The 22,083-nt window shown below is 39.0% G+C and overlaps 1 protein-coding gene across 1 annotated transcript in view; it reads right to left on the bottom strand.

The window, feature by feature from the left end:
- Window positions 1-3,894: 3,894 nt before the first annotated feature.
- Window positions 3,895-22,083, bottom strand: part of ATP13A5 (ATPase 13A5) — a 114,687-nt gene continuing 96,498 nt past the window's right edge. The window contains exons 26-30 of the mRNA XM_050779239.1: window positions 18,825-18,999; window positions 13,824-14,026; window positions 8,486-8,574; window positions 5,876-5,956; window positions 3,895-4,407 (exon numbers count right to left, since the gene is read on the bottom strand). Of these exons, the coding sequence (XP_050635196.1) occupies window positions 4,147-4,407; window positions 5,876-5,956; window positions 8,486-8,574; window positions 13,824-14,026; window positions 18,825-18,999 (809 nt within the window). The 3' untranslated portion in view covers window positions 3,895-4,146. The remainder of the gene's footprint in view (window positions 4,408-5,875; window positions 5,957-8,485; window positions 8,575-13,823; window positions 14,027-18,824; window positions 19,000-22,083) is intronic.

Below are 22,083 nucleotides of genomic sequence, written 5' to 3'. Positions count from 1 at the left end.
TCATTGAGCCAATGAAATTTTTTTTTCCCCTGCTAACATAGATTTGCTGTGGCAGCTTGAACGAGAAGCAGTAGCCTTTTGAGTGAGCCAGCAGAAGATCTTAACAAAATCTCATCACATTTTATTTCTACTATAAATATTATTTTCCTTTTCCCCGAGGGTGGCCATTTTGCCAGAGGGATGAAAAACTATTTATATATGGTTTTGAAAGAAATTTTAAGAACCCCAAATTGTTAGAGTTGACATCGAAATTCATGTTTCTTGTTGGAAAAGAAGTTGGGAAATTCAGCATTTTGGTTAGGTAGTCTGAGGGACTCTAATTTACAAGGCTGTGGGGAGTGCGCCCTCATCTTCCTCCTGCACCTGTATAGATTAGGGTGGATGGGAAGAGGAGAGGCTGTTTGCTCCAGGGTTTCAGTTCCAGTGATTTCTGTGGAATCTGCTTGCTTGTCAGGAGGACATGACAAGTAAGAGTGGGCTGTTATTTCTACAGTGTTACATATTATTCCCTTTGGATTTTGAAGTATTTCAGGGATTTGACCTTTTAACCTTGAGAAGAGATAATTAAATGTTTAAGATGCCATATTTAGAAAACAATATCTCATATTCTTAAGACTTTTTCTACAAGCCAAGGAGTGTCATAATTTTATTCTCTCATTTTATTATGTGTTCAGTTAAAGACACTGCTTTCTATGCTGTTCCAGTGAAATTCTTGGTGGCAGCAGGTGGGGAAAGGGGGAGTGCAGCTGTCTATAACCTGGGATTACATCAGACATTGTAACATGACCCCATAAACCACACCACCAGCCAATGACATCCGTCTTATGCTATCATCAAAAGCTCGGCATTAAATAAAGGAATTGTTCAAGTTAATATTAGGGGGATGGTACAATGAGAAAACTAGGAACACGGTATATAATGTAACTAAAGAGAAGACTCAGTGAAAGTCTTGTACCTATTAAACTTACATTTCACCCCAGGGCCAGAAATACCCAACAAGCTAATTGCAGGGTTAATAATAAATAACGGTAATAGAAGGAGTTGTGTGCTGCAGTCTGGGCCACAGAGACCCCATATCCCATCCCTTCTTTTTCAGTAATTCTTTCCCTTTCTTATGGCACCAACTCTGTCTCCAGTAACCCTCAAACACTCTCTTCTTCCACTGGTCTTCTGGGGAGGTGTGAGTGTCTCCTACCAGGAGCCAATGTCTAAAATTTCTCTTTCATTTTTACTCTAAATTCAAATCTCTGTTCCTTTTATGCCCTGTTCCCAATAGTTAAAAACAAAAAAACAAACAAAAAACAGGCCGGGCGCGGTGGCTCACGCCTGTAATCCCAGCACTTTGGGAGGCCGAGGCGGGCAGATCACGAGGTCAGGAGATTGAGACCATCCTGGCTAACATGGTGAAAACCCATCTCTACTAAAAATACAAAAAAATTAGCCAGGCATGGTGGTAGGCGACTGTAGTCCCAGCTACTCAGGAGACTGAGGCGAGAGAATGGCGTGAACCCGGGAGGCGGAGCTTGCAGTGAGCCGAGATTGTGCCACTGCACTCCAGCCTGGGTGACAGAGCGAGACTCCATCTCAAAAAACACAAAAAAACCGTTTTTTAGTATTGTCAAGTTAAGATGAGACTGGCAGTAGCATAATGTGTTGCCTTTCCCAAGGTACGCTTGCTTTTCAGTAAACGATGCCTACACAGGGCAAATCTTAACCTGAAGCAGCAGGACGGGGTGCGGTAGAATTACTGCACCCACCAGTGGGAGAAGGAGCAAAATCTGAAGTCAAGAATCTCTTGAGAGCCTCAAGTGCAGCCTTGCTAGAGAACTCTGGATGTCTCCACTCCAGAAGACTGTCCTGTCTGTGGGAGATAATGTCATAAATGTCCTTTTAAATTAAATTCATGGATTCATGTTCACATTGGTGGTGTTTGAAGGTGCAGTAGTTTTCACTCTTAGAGGTCAGCTCACGAAGGTAGTCATCAGTTTCCCATAAAAATAGTTCCTCTTGATGATGGCCAGCGTAAGACTGTCCAGCTTGTGTTTCCTGTAGGTGATTATTTGATATCATATAATTGTGCTTTTATGAAATGATTTTCCCAAGGCTGTTAAACCTTTTTCTGATCATATTTTTAACAGTCAGGGATGGAGTTCAACTTTATCACATTTCAAGAATAAAAATTATGAAATAAAGATCATCGTCCACCAGAAACCTTATAGGTTGTAGGAGAAAACCTGGGGAGGGGAGGGGGAAAGCCTATACTGTTATTGAATCTGTTTAAAAAAATCTTTTTATGCTATCTAAATGTTATACAGTGTATCAGTTGAATCTTTTCATTCTAAAAGTCAGATTACTAAATACAGATGTCAGCTCAAGGAACTTGAACTACCATTTTTTAAATTTGATACATAGTTTATAATCAAACTCAAAATCTCTTCTTTTTAAAACTTTTGTCTTGTTATTGGTAACTGCTAAATTATACACATTGTAGAAATTATTACTTTCCAGAGAGCTGTGAACACAAGAAATGGTTAAAAAGCAAACAAAATTTAAACACAGAAGGATTGTTTTTATAGGAATTTGCATTTACACTGGTGGTTTGTGTAACATTTATAATATGATTTACTGTAGTAAATTTCATGTTGAAAACATTCTAAGATGTCAGAACTGTAAAGTCAAGGCTGTCATGTGTTGAATCTGTACATCATGGTATTAGGCACATAATTGGCACTCATGTAATGCAACTGGTTAACTAATTGCCTATGATCTGTTAAATTAGCAAAATTAGATTTATCGTTATAAGGCAAGCCTAGTAGGTAATTTAAAATGTGCACTAGAAATAAATTTTCTCTCAAGTTTCTGGTGAGGGTGATATATAAAAGGTAATAGTGTACAGAACATATTTGTAAAGGATGCACCCTTTCATGTGGTATTTAATGTGCATCTAATAGGATGATTTAGATAATTAAAAGATGAAATAGAACTTAAGGTTGTTTAGTAGCCTGAGAATTGTCATGCTGCAGTTACAAATACTATGAGTCCCTTTTCTAGCATTGTTTTTAAGATGAGTAATGTTGAGTTCTGGACAACTTTTAAGGTTAGAGCTTGAGGCCAGGCACAGTGGCTCACGCCTGTAATCCCAGCACTTTGGGAGGCTGAGGCGGGTGGATCACTTGAGGTCAGGAGTTTGAGACCAGCCTGGACAACATGGTGAAACGCCATCTTTACTAAAAATACAAAAATTAGCTGGGCATGATGGTGGGTGCCTGCATCCCAGCTGCTCGGGAGGCTGAGGCAGGGGAATCACTTGAATCCGGAAGGCAGAGATTGCAGTGAGCCAAAATTGTGCCACTGCACTCCAGCCTCAAAAAAAAAGAAAAAAAAAAAAAAGAAAAAAACTTGAGGTTTTCATGTGTAACAAGAAGTAAATAATGTTGTCATGCTTCTTTAAGTATCTTTTTACAGTTCTAAACCTTCCTGTTCCCTGGCCCCAAAACAGTATACATTGAGTGATGCCAAACTTTGGTGGAATTTGCTTAGACATTAATGGTGCCCATGCCAAGATTATATGGAATTAACAAACATCTCCTTCATTCTACCACGTCCACATAATTCTGGCTTCTTATAGTTAGGGTTGAATTTCCGAAAGGGTTGATTGGGCCTTGTTTCTCTATGAAAAGCATAAAAGTGAAACAGAAAGAGGAACTGTGACCTTGGGAAAAGATATATATGTAAATGTTCTTCACAAAGATTTAAGTAAACTTGTGACAACTAATGTGTTAGTAAAACTTTCAGAGACCAAATGTTCCCTCAATTTTTCTTTTTTCAATTGATGTTCATACTACTAATTTGACTACAGTACCATGAAAGCTGTTCATTTTAAACAAAATAATACTATGCAAAATGAATACGGTTTGTTGAAAAGGATAACACAGGAAATGCATTCTTTTTCTCTCATTGGGAAAGCATACAGTCAGAATGAGCCTATCTAAGGTCTTTTGCTGCTAGGTTTAATGCATTGAAAAGATGCTTTGAGTGCTTGAATGGAGAGGGGAAAGATAAGGGGAGAGGACCATCACTTCTCCACAATGTGTTAATTTTGGGGAGAAAAGCAATGCTGTTCAGCATGTACGACAACAATTCCGATTACAGCCTGGTCCAAAAATGCTGTTCTGTGGGTTGGCTTCCCAATTTGAGTTTTCTTTCTGGAATCTGTTCATGGCTTTCATAGCCTCTGTTGATGTAGAATCCATTTTTGCCATCACCTGAATAATCTGTCCTGTTTGTGGGAGGCCAGGTTGAGTCTTCTGCCAGCTTCTTTTGCCAAGTCCTATATTGACTTTTAGAGGAGAATCCAAATTCTCTTTTGATCAACAGCCAGAGCTCATGATTTTGAAGGATGGCATCCTGAAAAATCAGATGGGAAAGACAATCAATTTATTGCGCAGGTGCCCCTGCAGCCAGGCCGCTGGCCACCACACCCGCCCCCTTTCCCCAGGCCTCCCTCTGAGGTGTGCTTATTGCTGCTGCATCTACGTCTCCTTTTCCAAGTCCTGGAATTCTTCCCTTAAGAAGCAAGAGGGTGCTTGTGTTCACATAAATCTGCCAAAAACTTCCTTTCCACACATTTCCTGGTTAAGTCCTGGCTAGGGATTTTCTTAGAATGATTTTACCCTCAGACTGAAATGATAACAGCAGTAACGTGCTCAAAATGAAGAAAAGAAAAATCACCATTAGCCCTGCTACCTGCCACCTGCCATGTAGAAGGTGTCAAATAAGAGTTTGTTGAATAAAGTGTTGAACTCTAGAAATCAAATGGTTATTGGTTTTCATTTTTTGAGAGTTTTCTTTTGTTCACATGACCACACAATTTCTATCCATTTATAGTAATGAAATTGGTCAAATTTTGCATCCCACTTTTATTTATGCTAAACTTTCTGTGGTAAACAATTTTTATGTAGCTTTAGCCTTTTAAAAATGTTATTTTATTATGATAAGAATGTAGGTACAATATGATTAATAATCATTTTTAGTGACTGTTTAGCATTTCCTCAAATTGCTGTATAGCTATTTAAACAAACAGCATCTCAACAACACTTAAGTTGAATGTAATATTTTGCCACTGTAGATAATATTATAAGTGCCTTCATACATGTAGTATTTTTCTCTTCTTTGGGTTATTAAAACATACAGTCTCAAAAATGGAATCCCTGAGTTAAAGAGTATGAGAAAATTTAAACATACTATATATAATGAGGTGTATATATATTTTAAAATTTGGTTGATCCCTTTTCCAAAAAGTCTTAAAGCACATGAGTTAAAACAAAACTCTCCTTTTACAAAAAGGAGCTCTCCTTTTACAAAGATAGTACTTGAACCTCTTACTAAGTGGGTAAAGTCATTTAGTGACACTGAGTAGAAAAGAAACACTGTAAGGGGAAGACCTTCACGAAAAGGAATTGACTAGAATAAGCAATGGCTTCTCCTCTTTCTTAGGAAACCCTCCGGAAGGCAGTTCTTCACTCTAAAAAGTCTCATTGAGTTTTAGGGTTGGAAGGTCACTTGGTCTAGTCTTTACTAGATTGTTGAAAATACTAGAAAAGTGCAATACAGTGCATTCATGGAAGCAAAATTAGAATTAATTCATGTTTTGCTTTCTATGTGAAGATATCAAGAGCATTTCTATGCAGACTTCAAATAATTGTAAATCATTCCCCCCACAATTTTCCCCCAAAAGAATATGTACCATTTTAATAAACCCTTAATAACTGTCATTCTGGGGGATCAAAGTGGTTGCTCTAGAAAATAAGCACCTGTTGAAAATGAGATCCGTAATTTGTTTATCTTCCTAGAAAAAATACAGAGATTACTTTACCTCTACAAAGAAAGTCACACAGAATTGGGTGAGGGTTACCACCAAAATTAAAACCCTCCACGATGTTATGGTTGGGATCAACTGTTGAAAAACAAATACCATTATTACATTTTTCATACTTTACACTTTGAAAAAAGACCATATTATTTATGTATTTGTAATAACCCTCTGAGCTTAGAGGTGGGCATTACTTTACAACTGAAGGACCCACAGCTGCTAAATAAATGGCAGAGCCAGAATTCGAAGGAGAATGGACGACCTCTTGGCCGGTGTAGTGTTGACAGCCTAACGGTGTCTACTGAGAAATATGCCCTGAATCACTAATATAAGACAGGACATTTTGGAGGCTCTATGTCTCTCTTCATTTTTATCTTTTCAAACAGAGAAGGATAAGATTAAATCATTCATCAAATAATGTTAATACTTCTAATTTTCCCAAAGCAAATTCTACCTGAAATTCATTCGTTAAGGAGGACAGAGAAATGTAAGTATATTTTGATTGAAACTAGATGCAGATTGCTCCTGGCCCTATATCTGATGGCTTAATGAAAGTTGAATGAACCCTTCAAACCCCCCAGTTTTTAAAATTTAAGGGTACACATTGATCATTAAATACAATTATTTAAAGTGTGAGAGCCGTAACTTCCCACGGCTGCCTCCATAGAGAAAGGCTAGTTACACAGCCTTTTTTCTGAGACCCCACCCAAGAGTAGAATATTTATGACTGACTGCGTGTGGGACTGAACTCCCTTGAGAACAAAACCCACTGACCCTCCATACTATCTAAATGCTCACCCCTAATTCTCACCCCTATGCTGATACTGGTTATTTCAAAGTAACACTTTGTCATTTTTTCCCCAGGTGGAGACAGTCTTTATCAAGTTGTGAAATACAGCAAACTGGAAAGGGTGGTTTGGATTAAAGGGTTGTTTGGAAAAGTTGGGTCAGATTCTAGCAGAGAACCTGGCTCTTTTTCTCATGGCTGCCACCACTCCGATCCAGGAGAACTAACTCTTCTCCATCCCTTGACCTGGAAGGCACTTGATTTTGAATTATTTGTTTAATTTTGAGATGGAGTCTCGCTCTGTCTCCCAGGCTGGAGTGCGGTGGCACAATTTCAGCTCACTGCAACCTCCGCCTCCCTGGTTCAAGCCATTCTCCTGCCTCAGCCTCCCAAGTAGCTGGGATTACAGACACCTGCCACGACGCCCAGCTAATTTTTCTATTTTTAGTAGAGACGGGACTTTAACATGCTGGCCAGGCTGGTCTCGAACTCCTGACCTCAAGTGATCCACCCACCTTGGCCTTCTAGAGTGCTGGGATTACAGGCATGAGCCACCGTGCCTGACCCTGGAATTATTTATTTATGCAATGGTTTTCTCTCCTCGCTTCTAAACTACTTGAGAGCAGTGACCACACCTTATTCGTCTTTGTAACTCCAGTACCAAACTCACTCTGGAGCTTCGTGTTTGATAAATAAATGAATGACTGGGTTTTCATTTCCTAACTGCTTCTCTCCTCTCACATGTAGTCTTCCTGCCATCATCTAACTAATCTGTCTTCAGTGCCCTGCTGAGAAGCCTGTTCAGATAGCTTCATTCACTCCATGTCGCTCTTGGCATAAAGTCGAAACTTCTCTAGCTGCCTCCATCCATCCATGCCTGCCTTTATTATTCATTCTCGTTCATACTCCACAGCACATGGCCTCCGTTTTAGCCAGTCTTCTAGTGCTTGGGTAAGCCTTGCTTTTGATTTCTGTCTCTGCCACCCTACATTCATTTGCATTTCTAAGACAAAAGCTCTTTCAGTCCTCTTTGCTTCTTATGCTGTTCTTGTTGGGAATATCCCTACCTCCTACCTAGCAAAATGTAGCCTATCCTTTTGGACCCAGGTCAAGTTGCATGTCATCCATGAAATGCCTCCCATGACAGCCACAGTCCACAGTGAGGCCTCCTTCTTCTATGTTCTTCCCAGTTCTGTCTGTTTTCACACTCTCCAAGTATGGATAGCCTCAGGTAGCATTCCAGTATGTCTCATCTTCACAGCAAATCTGACTCGGAGGTCAGGAGCCAATCCTTCTCTTTATTTCTCTCACAATACTGGGTCCAAGAATTAGTTCAATAACCTCTTGATGAATTAAATTTTAACCCAGGGCATCCTGGATCAAATTATATCCAGATACAAAACTTCATATAGTCAGTGTCTGACAAAACATGACTGTCTTACAAGTCTATATTTTCTTTCCCTTTATAACTACATTATAAAGGATTTCTATGATATGGTTTATTTTTTTGAAAATTGTACTTGAAAAATTATTGTATTATTGCATTAATTTTATTGTATTGGTATAACATAGCATAATAAAGTATCCAAACATAATGTTTCAGGTAGGTACAGGATAAATGTACCCAATAGTATTGATAAAATGAAAACCACTGGAGGCCAGTGTAGGTGAAATCCAGATGTCTTATTTGCCCTTCTAGTACATAGAAATAGCCTCACAGTATTTGGTGGTCAAAGAGAACACAGTAATAATTGACTTGTGAATTACAGTGAATACACGGTCCATGTACATGAGTCATGCCAGATGTGCAAATGAATGCCACTTACCTCCATTCCACGGTAGATAACTTGAAAGTCAGAAAACAGAATGAAAATTGTGAGGCTCAAGGCAGCTAGCAGCAGAAATGAAAATATATCTGAGGAAATACCAAACATTATTTTTAGATGTTAAAAAGAATGTTTCTTATAATCTGGCACACATCGCAGAATCAATTATCTCTGTTGGGCAAATACCAGATATATCTTCAGATGTTTTGATATATCCTCATATGTTTTGAAATATGTTCTAATGCTTATAAGATGAAGATAATATCTTAGACTCTTTCCTTGAAAGTCTGCATGTAGAAGACTGTTAAATGTATTACAGTAACGTCCATGAAGCTGCTGCCCTGGTTCACTATCACTGTGTGTCCAGTGAGTTGTGCTTGCATGGGATAAACAGTCTTCTTGTCGCCATCTCATTCTTCCTCATTGCCTAGAGAATAAAGTTCAGGGATCCTCTACTGACATTCAAGGCCTTCCACAATCTGGGCCCAATCAACCTTTAACCTGGTCTCTGACTACTCTTCCTTATGGGCAACTGGAAAGGTAAACCATAAAACCTCCAGCTTCCACGGAGGCCCAACACTCCAGCTTCTGTGTCTTTGTTAAAAAAAAAAAAATGCCCTATGTACATAACAATATTCTTGTCTTGGCATGCTCCAATTTTTCTTTCCTCTTTTTTTTTTTTTTTTTTTTTTGAAACGGAGTCTCTGTCGCCCAGGCTGGAGTGCAGTGGCACGATCTTAGCTCACTGCAACCTCTGCCTCCCTGGTTCAAGCGATTCTCCTGCCTCAGCCTCCTGAGTAGCTGAGACTACAGGTGCCTGCCACCACGTGTGGCTAATTTTTTCTTTTTTTTTTTTTCATAGAGACGAGGTTTCACCATATTGGCCAGGCTGGGCTCGAGCTCCTGACCTGTGATCCACCCGCCTCAGCCTCCCAAAGTGCTGGGATTACAGGTGTGGGCCACAGCGCCCGGCCTCCAATTTTTCTTAACCCAGTTAAAATACCACTTCCTCTTCAGAGAGTAATACTCCCTTACAAAAGCTTATTTCATATAGTATGTATCATACTCTGCTTTGCATGATCTTAATTCATGTATCAACTGGACTGTGACCATTTGAAAATGGCTTTGTCTCTGGTTCTCTGGGACTCTGACTTGAAAAAGTAAATGAGAAATTAGCATGTACATCTGTTGCATTCCTTCTTTCCATCCTGCCCAAATTGTTTTAATTTTGGGAGCTAAACTTCCCAGATGCACTGTGCCAGCATCTCTGTTCTTATTCCCAACCTCACCCACTCCTCTGTCAGAGCTTTTAGCAGAGCACTTTAGAGGTGGTACCTTAGAAATATCTTTTTTAATAGAATTATCACCTTCAGGCCCAAACAATAGCATTGAATCAGCATTGCCATGATACAGATGATTCTGATAGTCCTGTAAAGTTATAAATAAATGAACAAACTAAGTTTTCTCTTACACTCTACCTCATTTATTCAGTGTTGCTCTAGTCTCCCCACCCCCAACTCTCTATAGGCCTATACCAACCCGAAATCTGAGGCAACTGCCCCTTGATAGCAGGCTCTATTTTTGAAGTGAACAGAGTTCTGTTTTCATCCTTGAGCACCTACACACACCCTCAATATTTATTCATGCCACACTTTATGTGTCTAAATAAACGCAACACCTCAGTGCCTGAGAAGGGTATGAGGCAGACAGAAGAAAAGCAGGAATTGCATCTCTCAAGATAAAGCAATCTGAATGGCTTGGTGATACGATTTCAGGAAATGGCTGTGTGGATTTTTCATTTACTTCATGGATTTGGAGTCCCAGGAACCCAGAGCTGGAAAGAAGAGGGTGCCTGAAAGGTCTGTTCTGATGAAGGCCTGGACCTCACTAGCAACTGGGGCTGAGTGGTGTGCACATCACTGTCTAATGGTCTAAAAACTAGGTCTCGCCTGTGCACAAGTGAGCAATGTAGAAACAAAATTATAAGGTCATCTTTTAAAATTCAGCTTTGATTGAAAAGATGTAATAAAGAGTTGAATGTTGGCTCTTGTTGGTTAGTTGATGCTGCTGGGGAATCATGAAAGAATAGGGTTCTGTTAATGCAGGTGCTTTAGGAAAGCAAATCCTGTGTAAGCCATTACACTTTATTTTCAGATAAGGTTATAAATGTTCACACTTGTTTCCAGAAAAGTTAAGCCTCTACTTTTTCTATGTCTTCTCATCATAAAGTTGAGTTTCTGTCAAAGGCTGTTAAAAAGGGCAAAGAGTTTTCTATCAAAATAAAGTTGCTTCTATATTTTAATAGTAGTTCCAAAGGCTTTTGACTTACAACCTGAGAATATATGTTTGTATCACATTACATTGGTTAGCATAGCCGTATGCTAAATTGTAAAACATTTTACATTTAAAATTATCAGTTATGTTTGGTACAGGGGTTTTAATTTACCCACAAGCTTTATGTCACTGTGAGGGCAGTAATCTACCTCTCATCCATTCAATTCATGTAAAAGGACTTTGCAGCTACTATTAAAATGGAAGTACTAGGCCGGGTGCAGTGGTTCACCCCTGTAATCCCAGCACTTTGGGAGGCTGAGGCGGGTGGATCACGAGGTCAGGAGTTCCAAGACGAGCCTGGCCAAGATGGTAAAACCCTGCCTCTACTGAAAATACAAAAAAAAATTAGCCGGGTGTGGTGGTGGGCGCCTGTAATCCCAGCTACTCGGGAGGCTGAGGCAGAGAATTGCTTGATCCCAGGAGGCGAAGGTTGCAGTGAGCCGAGATTGTGCCACTGCACTCCAGCCTGGGCAAAAGAGCAAGACTCCATCTCAAAAATAATAATAATAATAATAATAAAGTGCTAGACAACAAATATATTCTGCTTGTAAAATACATTTATAATTTTAAAGTTATTAATGTATAACAACACCATGCATTTCCTGTGTATTAGTGATAACCCATTAGAAAATATAATGGGAAAGTCATTCACAATATAACCAAAAATATAAAATAGAAAGGATTAGTTTTTGTTTTGTTTTGTTTTGTTTTGTTTGAGACAGAGTCTTGCTCTGTTGCCAAGGTAATTCTCTCTGCCCCAGCCTCCCAAGTAGCTGAGATTACAGGTGCCCACCACCACGCCCGGCTAATTTTTGTATTATTTAGCAGAGACGGGGTTTCACCATGTTGGCCAGGCTGGTCTTGAACTCCTCACTTCAGGTGATCTGCCCGCCTTGGCCTCCCAAAGTGCTGGAATTACAGGTGTGAGCCACCGCGCCTGGCCAGATTAGTTTCTTAAATCAATGTGCAGGCAGGATTTGTAATGGAGAAAACAACAAATATTTACTAAGAGACATTAACAAAAAGCAAGAATAAATGGGGGGACATGACATGTTCCTAAATGGGAAGATTAAGTTATATACCAACATAAATTCTTCCCAAAGTATCAAAAGCCCAAAGGGAAATTTTAAAAGCCTTGCAATTTATTCTAGAGTTTATCTTAAAGAATGAACAGGAAAGAAAGAAATAGTTTTTAAAATGAGGAATAATGAGGGTACACTGATCTTGCCACTTATTAAGTAAAACATTATAAAACTATACATTTTAAAATATAGTGGTAAATCAAGAATAGACTGATGTTTAAAAACAGAAAAGATAGTCTGGAAACTATACAGACATATACATATAAACATAATTCATAATATAAATGATGTACAAATATATATGAAGATAGTTACAATAAAGGTGGTATATTCAGTGGAAAAATAATAAAAACTCAGTCAATAAAAGCTGCTAGCAAAACCAGTTGACTAGTTGCAGAAACTTGTTTTAATCCCTACCTCAAACTGTACACCAAAATTAACATTAGATTTTAAAAGCACTTCAAAACTAATCATGATAATTATACTATTTAATAATTAGAAAAAACTTCCTGTGCATAAAGACAATGGAAAAAAGATCATGAAAAAAATGCAAACTAAAACCAAATGAGACACTATTTTCTAAAATCAGACCAGCACAAATTTTGTTTTTTAACTAGTACTTCATGTTGGATGTACTATTAAGAAGCATACCCTGTTGAAAACAACTGATAAGAGTGAAAATCAGTACAAACTTTCTAGAAAGCAACTTCAAATTGTGTATTCCAGGCTTTGACATTTTCACACTATTCCACCAGTTAACTGAATTTTGTTATCCTAAGGAAATAAGAGGCTAAGTCAAAGTAATTTACACAAGTATATTTTTATAGCATTATTTATCATACTGAAGCCAATTACATGATAGACAGGGTGACCGTCTTTATCATGCAATATCTGGATAGGTATCATGTATCTAGTTTGCCTTGACATTCTCTCTTTAAGCCTGGCATAATTATTAATCATGTCTCACTTCACTCCTAAAGAGTGTCCCAGTCTGGTCAATAATGATGGGGCATATTCTCTGGCTGCTTTGGCCTGATGATTTTTTTTTTTTTTTGAGACAGGGTCTTGCTCTGTCACCCAGGCTGGAGTGTAGTGGTGTGATCCCAGCTCAGTGCAGCCTCGAACTCCCAGGCTCAAGCAATTCTCTCACCTCAGCCTCCCCAGGTAGCTGGGACTATAGGCAAGAGCCACCATGCCCAGCTAATTTGTAAAAGATTTTTTTAGAGACAAGGTCTCACTGTGTTGCCCAGGCTAGTCTCAAACTCCTGAACTCAAGCAATCCTCCCACCTTAGCCTCCCAAAGTGCTGGAATTACAGGAGTGAGTCACCACTCCCAGCCTTAGCTGAGAGGATCTTAATTGTAGCTTCGAAGAGTTTCTTTAAAACTCTACTTAAATTAATATACTGGGAAAGTAAATAAGATTTTTTGAGCCCCGATTATAAGCGTCAGATCCTTTACATAAATTGTGCTAGGCCCATTCCATAAAATGCTTTGTTTAGTCCTTCCCTCAGGACTTAACAAATTAAGGATACTCCCTCCTATTCTGCCAATGAGGAAATAAGGTCATAGAACAGTTAAAGTAACTTGCCCAATGTTACAAGGCTAAAGAGGTCAATTTACATTTGAACTGGTTAAAGCCTTTTATAAAGTATCTTCATATGCATGTGTGTGTTTAAAATGATTCTTCGTGACTCACAATAGGACAAGACTCGCGACAGTTAAATGATGTCCGTGCTTATCTGCAAACAAGCAGATTTCTGCACGTGGGCTCTACCACCCATGACCACGGCATTCAACAACAATTTTAGAGTCATGCAGTTGTTTCTCCCTCAGCCCATCATTTTCCAGTGAGGTACAACTCTAGGGTGAGAAAGGGAATGGGAAAGTATTCAGAAAGAAAAATTAAACTTTATATACTTACAGTTTGTATAGATGGGTTTTCGAAACGGCTTTCCCTTAGAAAAGATGAATGCTACTGTGATATAGTTGATGGTGGTGATGGGCCACAGTGTGGTGGTCTCAAAACTTAAAATTGAACCAGGAATCAGAGTTGCATTTCCAGTCCAGTTTCTTTCCAGACTCATAGTTGTTGAAAAATTACTTTGGTTGGCCAGGAAACACTCACTACAAAAGAATCATCAGTGTTTATGAAACATTTTATTCCATTTTTATCCATTAGGTGAAAAAAAATAGTTTAATCACTACCATGGGATTTTAGCTTTCAAACTATGTCAGCCAGTAACTACCAAGACATATTCTGTTCACCCCTTGCAATGACAAAGCAGAAATAAAAGGAAGTCAAGATTGTTCTTTGTCCGGCATTCCATTTGGAACAAGTGATCTACCTTGAAAGGGCCTGAATGACAATATTTTATGAATTCCTATCAATTCAAAGAGTAAATACACCATGTCAATTAAGCTGTGTGTGTGTTGTTTTCTCTTTTGTGGACTAAGCAAGACTCCTAACTTGGGTTTTGAGTTTGAGTCTCCCACTCCAATTTACTTCCCTCGCATAGCTAAAGGATCTTCCTGAAAATCTGAACATGACAATCTGCTGCTTATAAGGGGTCTACGGCTCTATTTTGCTGATAAATTAAGCTCAAACTTCTCCAACTGGCCTATGAGATCTCTGCATCCTGGTCTCACTCTACCTTTTCCGTCTTACCTTTTGCCACTCCTCCCATGCTCTATACACTCCAAACATACAGGATTATTCCCTGTTCCCCACATATCAATTTGCATACCTGTTGGGTTGGATGTGCTATTGCCTTTAACTGAGATATAACATCCATCCTTCAAACATCTCTGCATCTGAAATGCCTTTACTTTTGCTGGCAAGTGGAAGTAGTGCCCACAAGAGTAAAGGCATTTTTTAAAATGTTACCTCAGTTAAAGGCAATAGCACATGTAAATAAAGAATTGCAAAACACCTACTTTTGCAAGCTCATTGTTTTGCAATTCTTTATTTACATAATTTTATTTTACGTCTTTGGGATGTGAATTCCTAGAATATAGGATTTTTTTGTGGTTTTATTTTTTGGTTTTAATCAAATTTACAATAGATTTTTGGCACCTAGCACAGTGAGGTCACATAATATTTACTCAAAAAAAATATTTGCCCAAGATATGAGCTTTCCCAGTCCTGATTGATTTCCAATGTTCTTTTTTTAAATAATTAAACCAATAAATTAGTTTCCACCAGCTTTCTTGCTCAGCTTGAAACTTTTAAACCACTATTACAACTGTTTATAAATAAGGATTCATTTTCTAACGTGAACTCAAATGCAAGACTTAATACTTATTATCCTGGGCTCCCTGTAGTCTAGAAGTGTGCTTTGCACATACAGGCACACTTTGCTTTATTGTATTTCACTTTATTGTGCTTCCCAGATACGGCGTTATTTACAAATTGAATGTTTGTGGCAACCTTGCATCTAGCAAGTCTATTGGCACCATTTTTTAACAGTATGTGCTCGCTTTGTCTCTGTGTCACATTTTGGTAAATTCTTGCAATATTTTAAACTTTTTGAAATAATTACTACCTCTATTATTGTGATCTGTGATCAGTGATCTTTGCTGTTTTATCGTAATTGTTTTGAGATGCCACGAACTGTGCCTTTATAAGAATGCAAATTTAATCGATAAATATTGTGTGTGTCTGACTGCTCCACTGACTGACTGTTTCCGCATCTCTCTTCCTCTCCTGGGGCCTCCCTATTCCTTGAGAGACAATAATATTGAAATCTGTTCAATTAATAATCCCACAGTGGCCTCTAAGTGTTCAAGTGGAAGGAAGAGTCACATGTCTCTCTTTAAATAAAAAACCAGAAAGGGGTAATCTTAGTGAGGAAGGCATGTCAAAATCCAAGACAGGCCAAAAGCTAGGCCTCTAGCACCAAACAGTTAGCCAAGCTGTGAATGCAAAGTAAGAGTTCTTGAAGAAAATTAAAAGTGTTATTCCAGTCAACACATGAATGATAGGGAAGTAAAATAGCCTTATTGCTGATATGAAGAAAATTTCAGTGGTCTGGATAGTGGATCAAACCAGCCACAACATTACTTTAAGCCAAAGTCTAATCCAGAGCAAGGCCCTAACTCCCTTCAATTCTTTGAAGGCTGAAGGCGGTGAGGAAGCTGCGGATGAAAAGTTTGAAACTAGCAAGAGGTTGGTTCCTAAGACTGAGAGAAAGGTGTCTCTATATGTAAAAGTACAAGGTGAAACAGCAAGTCTTGTAGCAGCTGCAGCAAGTGATCCAGAAGATTTAACTAAGGCAATTAATGAAGGTGACTACACAGCTCTCAGTGGAAATGAAACAGCCTCTTCTATTGGAAGAAGATGTCTTCTAGGACTTTAATAACTAGAGATGTCAATAACTGGATTCAAGGCTCCAAGGGAGAGGCTATCTCTCTTATTACGGGCTAATGCAGCTGGTGACTTTAAGTTGATGCCAATGCTCATTTGCTATTCTGAAAATCCCAGGGCCCTTAAGGATTATGCTAACTCTACTTTGCCTGTGCTCTAGAAATGGAACAACAAAGTATGGATGACAGCACATCTGTTTACAGCATGGCTTACTGAATATTTCAAGCCCACTGTTCAGACCTACTGCTTAGAAAAAAAAGATTCCTTTCAAAATGTTACTGTTTATTGACAATGCATCTGGTCACCCTCCAAGAGCACTGATGGAGATGTATAAGGAAATTAATGTTTTCATGCCTGCTAATACACATCTATCCTGTAGTCCATGGATTAAAGAGTAATTTCAAATTTCAAGTCTTATTTTTTAAGAAATACACTTTGTAAGACTATAGCTGCCATAGAGAGTGATTTGTTTATTGGATCTGGGCAAAGGAAATTGAAAACCTTGTGGAAAGAATTCAACATTCTAGATGTCATTCATAACATTCATGATTCATGGGAGAAGGTAAAAACATCAACATTAACCAATATTAACGGAAGTTTGCAAGAAGTTGATTCAACCTTCATGAATGACTTTTTGGGGTTCAAGACTTCGGTGGAGGTTGTAACTGTAGATATGGTGGAAATAGCAAGAGAACTAGAATTAGAAGTGGAGCCTGAGATGTGACTGAATTGCTGCAATCTCATGATAAAATTTGAATGGATGAAGAGTTGCTTCATATGGATGAGCAAAGAAAGTGGTTTCTTGAGATGGAATCTGCTCCTGGTGAAGATGTTGTAAACATTGTTGAAATGAAAACAAAGGATTTAGAATATTATATAAGCTTACTGGACAAAGCACCAGCAGGGTTTGCGAGAATTGACTTCAATTTTGAAAGTACTGAAATGGGATAAAATGCTGTTAAACAGCCTCACTTGCTACAAAGAAATATCTCATGAAAGGAAGAGTCAATCAACGAGGCAAACTTTATTGTTGTCTTATTTTAAGAAATTGTCACAGCTACCCTAGCCTTCAACAACCACTACCTTGATCAGTCAGCAGCCACTCAGCTTGAGGTAAGGCTCTCCACCAGCAAAAAGATTATGACTTGCTGAAGGCTCAGATGATCATTAGCATTTTTAGCAATAAATTTTGAAATTAAGGCACGTACTTTTTTAGACATAATGCTATTGCACACCCGATAGACTACAGTATAGTGTAAACATAACTTTTATATGGACTGGGAAACCAGAACTTCATGTGACTGGCTTTATTGCAATATCCACTTTATTGTGGTAGTCTGGAACCAAACCCACAATATCTCTGAGGTAGGCCTATAGTAGATGTTCCATAGTCACAAAGCATTTTTACAAAAAGAGGAACAGACAGACTAGATGGCCTGAATTATAGAGTTTAATACCAAAGAGTATCTAGTCCAATATATTTACATTAAGGCAATAAAATTGAGGGCCAGTATGGCACACCTAGTTAGTGATAGAGTCAGGAATTCTTAGAATTCCTGATTTCCTCCTATCCATCCTCCTTTGGCTACAACATACTGTCTTCTAGGTTCAGTCAAAACTTGAGTTCTCTGAGTATATGCACTCCAATTTTGGAAAAAATCTAGTTTTGAAACGGAATGAGATTCTATATCCCTAGTTATACTTGAATTGCTGAATTTTTTTTTTAATCTGAATGACAACCTCATCATTTGCTAGTTTTCAATCTGTGTTTTTCCTGATTTCTGGTGCTCTGTGGAGTGAGGGGCAGTTTGCACATGTCCTATTTCAAAGAGAGCAGCTCTTTTCCTGCCTTTTCTTTTACCGGCAGAAAGGCTTTGTCAGCAAAATAAAGCTTGAGCCATTGGCACTATAGCCTACCTCAAAAACATTAAAGCCCAGGGACGTAAAGAGACGTCCTGAATGCCGCGTTCCAATTCAATCAGAACAAGGATACCATCAACTCACACTTTAATGTTCATTTGGGAAAAAGCAAAATAATGTAATATGTCTCTCATATGTCTGTATCAGGGGCCTGCAAACTACAGCCCACAGGCCAAATCTGATTCATCACCTGATTTTGTAGGTAATGTTTTATTAGAATACAGCCACACCCACTTGTTTACCTATTGTCTATGGCTGCTTTTGTGCTGCAACAGTGGAGTTGACTAGCTGCAAAGAGGCCATGTAGTGCACAAAGCCTACTTACGATCTGGCCCTCTACAAGAAATGTTTGCCAACCCCTGGTCTGTAAAATGTACAAAGTACCAGGGAATTAATATATTCATTCAGCCAACCAGTTGTTAGATCTATACATTAACAACCAATGTGACAGATCTCTTCCCACCCACTCCACCCCAGTAGTCCATAGATTAACTGTGTTCTGTCCCATCATTTGAGTTTTGCAGCGACACAATTTTATTAATTAAAAGCTTTAGGGTATATGTTCAAGTCAAGTTATTCAATGTCATGGGTTATTTATTAAATCACCTTTCAAAAGGAGCACTAAGAAAATGAACTTACCTATATTGGTAGACCTCACAATACCAAGGCTGCTGCTTCACATAGAGAAATGCACTGATCTGCACAATGCAGGAGAAACAGGAATTCAAAAATATTGACAGCAGCAAAGGGGGAGAAAGGAGCTGTCCTGCTGGTCTATATGGAGCCAGCTTTGGGTAGGCATGAGTTGAACTCACTGAAAGACAAATGCATTTTTTCCTATTACAATCTTATCATTGAGAATAAAAGGTTGAGATTGAAATGCATATTATCTTGAGTCTGGCATTGGGATTCAGATTAAGCAGACATGAACAGAAGATTTACACCTAGGTAAGCACATTGCCTGGTGGCACATCCAGTCTGTCATCACCTTCAGAAATAAAAAATAGTGGGTTAGAAAGTTATGTAATTATTATATTTACCATATCACATGGTGCAAATATTTTCTCCATAACCAGACTGACCAGAAATTGTGTGTAAAAGAGGGAATGGCCTTCCTTATGGGACAAGCAGTACTAATATTATGTTTCAGTGATGACAGGAAAGTGGAGAGTTAGAATGAGGAGAATAAGGAGGAAGATAGCTAGATTCATCTTCATATGCTGGATAATTAAAAAAAAAAAAAAACACTCACTCTATTATTCATTCAGCCAACTTTCTCTGAGCATGTCAGTGTGCCAGGCAATGTGATAGATGCCAGAGGTGTGTTAAGTGTCTCTCTGGATACACAGGTGGATGGGGGACTACTGCTGTATATTACATAAAGAAAAAGAACTCATTGAAAATACTGCTTCTGTGGGAGGCCAAGACGGGCAGATCACGCGATCAGGAGATCAAGACCATCATGGCTAACATAGTGAAACCCAATCTGTACTAAAAAAAATACAATAAATTAGCCAGGTGTGGTGGCAGGTGCCTGTAGGCCCAACTACTCGGGAGGCTGAGGCAGAATGGCGTGAACCCAGAAGGCGGAGTTTGCAGTGAGCCGAGATCACGCCACTGCACTCCAGCCTGAGCGACAGAGCAAGACTCCGTCTCAAAAAAATAAAAAAAATTAAAAAATAAACAAATAATATTGCTTCTAGATGAGAATGTTAAACTATATTGTATTTTTGATTTCAGGGGTTTTTTTTTTATTTAAAGGGTTTGGAAATGGGCAGAAATTAAAAAGAACAACTATTTAAAAAAAGACAACTACATCCTTCTTAGTAGCTACATATTTGAACATGCTGATGAAAATGAAATATATTTGCTTCTCAAGGCAGAGCAGGAAGGAAGCATGAAGAGGACAGGAATTTGAATTTAAAGATTGATATTGTAGTCATGTTTCAGTTCCTGTCTTCATACCTGTCACCTCTTCCCTTCTCACAGCTTAACACTGGTTTCTTTGATGTAAGGGAAAAAGTGGGGTGTGCATATTTAAGTTTGTATTTATGCATGTACAGGTAGGGTAGGGGGAAATGGGTGTCCAATTTGGGATGATAAAACTCTATAGTAGGTCTCTGGTTTGTTCAATATGTGTTCTGGGGTAATCATGTAAACTCCCTGGTCCTTCATTTTCTCACATATAAAGTGAGTGTGTTGGAATGCCTAAATGGTACCCAAAGGCCCTTTCAACTCTTTTATTCTAAAGCTCTATGACTAAGTCTTTACCTATACCAGATCAATCAATGTTTTCCTGGCAAGGTGCTAGGCTAGAGTCTGTGGGGTATGCAGAGATGAGAAGTACATTCCACCTGCCTTCAAAGAGTTTGAAGTCCAGTGAAAGGCACAGACAGATTGTGTAATAAAGAAGTTGGCTGGCTTTTCCTGGTGTGTATCCTTTAAATCTTTGAAATGCCCTGAGTGATAGGAGTATTTTTCTTATGCATGGTGGGCCTTGGGAGTTTATGCTAACAAGATGGCTCATGGTGGGAATGAGGAGTGTTTGTGTTAAGATGACTCAGGAAGAGTCCTGCCATCGCCCAAAAGACCATCTATATGATTAGAGGGTGGAGCTTTGATCCACAAGATATCAACCTGATCTCCAGGTAGGGGAGTGGGGTTAGAGACTGAGTTTGACTTAACAGCCAATGATTCAATCAATCATGTCTACATAATGAAACCTTAATAAAAACTCCAGACACCAAAGCTCAGGTGAGCTTCCCTGGTTGGTAGTACTCTGCATACTGTCACCCATCAATGTGCCAAGAGGGTGAGGCATCCTGACTTCACGGGGAAAGGACAATGGCAGTGTTTCTCTTGTTTGAGATCCCTAATAGACCTAGCCCTAGGTGTCTCTTCCTTTGACTGGTTCTGATTTATGTCTTTTTGCTATAATAAAACTGCAGTCATAAGTATAACACTTTCCTGAGTTCTGTAAATTGTAGCAAATTGTTGAACCTGAGGGAGTAATGGGAACTCCTAAGTTTGTAGCCAACTAATCAGAAGTTCAGGTGGTCTAGAGAGCCCCACACTTGAGGCTGGTGTCTGAAGTGAGGGCATTCTTGTGGAGGCTGTACCCTTAATCTCTAAAGTTTGCCCTAATTCTGGGTGGTTGGTGTCAGAAGCCATTGCTTGGGTCCACGAAGAAGGAGCGCACAGTGTGGTCTGTGATCAGTGCTGAGAAGTGCAAGGAAATTGTGCTTCCAGGTCACAGAAGGCAGAAGCTTTACTGCTTGGAGTTCTCTCTGTATTCCAGTATCCAAAGCAGAATGTAGCTATAAATTCATAAAGAGGCTACAGGTAGTGGAGAGAGGTAAAATTGCATCTCTGTGCATCTGGCTTCTACCTCTTTGGTCTTCTCTCTCATGCTCCTTGTAGTTTCTTGTCTTTCTTTTACATAGTAACTGTGGTAGACTGAATTGCTGGCTTCATAGTCGTGGGGTATACTTTGTCATCCCTTAATTTTGGGCTTCCCTGTGTGACTTTCTCTGGCCAAAGAGATGTTAACATAGACTTCAAACATGCTTGCACAGCTGGGCTTGCTCTATGGCTCTGCTTTCTGTGACTCACAATGAGAAAATACCAAATCTGTCCATTCAACCTGGCCTCAGAATGAAAAATGTGGAGTAGACCTAAATCAAATCCAAAAGTGTTAACCAAGATCAACTGATCTACATATTAGAGTGGACTGGCTCAGCTGTGCTCACCTAGATCAGCTAAATGGCAATCAACTTACAGACCCATGAATGGGAAGAATAACTGCCTGATGGTATAAATGCTGAGTTTTGGCGGTGGGTTGTTACACAGCATTATTGAGGCAATACCTAATGCCTACAGCGTTCTTACACAGAATATT

Source organism: Macaca thibetana, chromosome 2, assembly GCF_024542745.1.
Source record: "Macaca thibetana thibetana isolate TM-01 chromosome 2, ASM2454274v1, whole genome shotgun sequence".
Lineage (NCBI taxonomy): Eukaryota > Metazoa > Chordata > Mammalia > Primates > Cercopithecidae > Macaca > Macaca thibetana.
The sequence above is the reverse complement of the archived record's forward strand: the minus strand, read 5'-3'. Positions and strand labels throughout refer to the sequence as shown.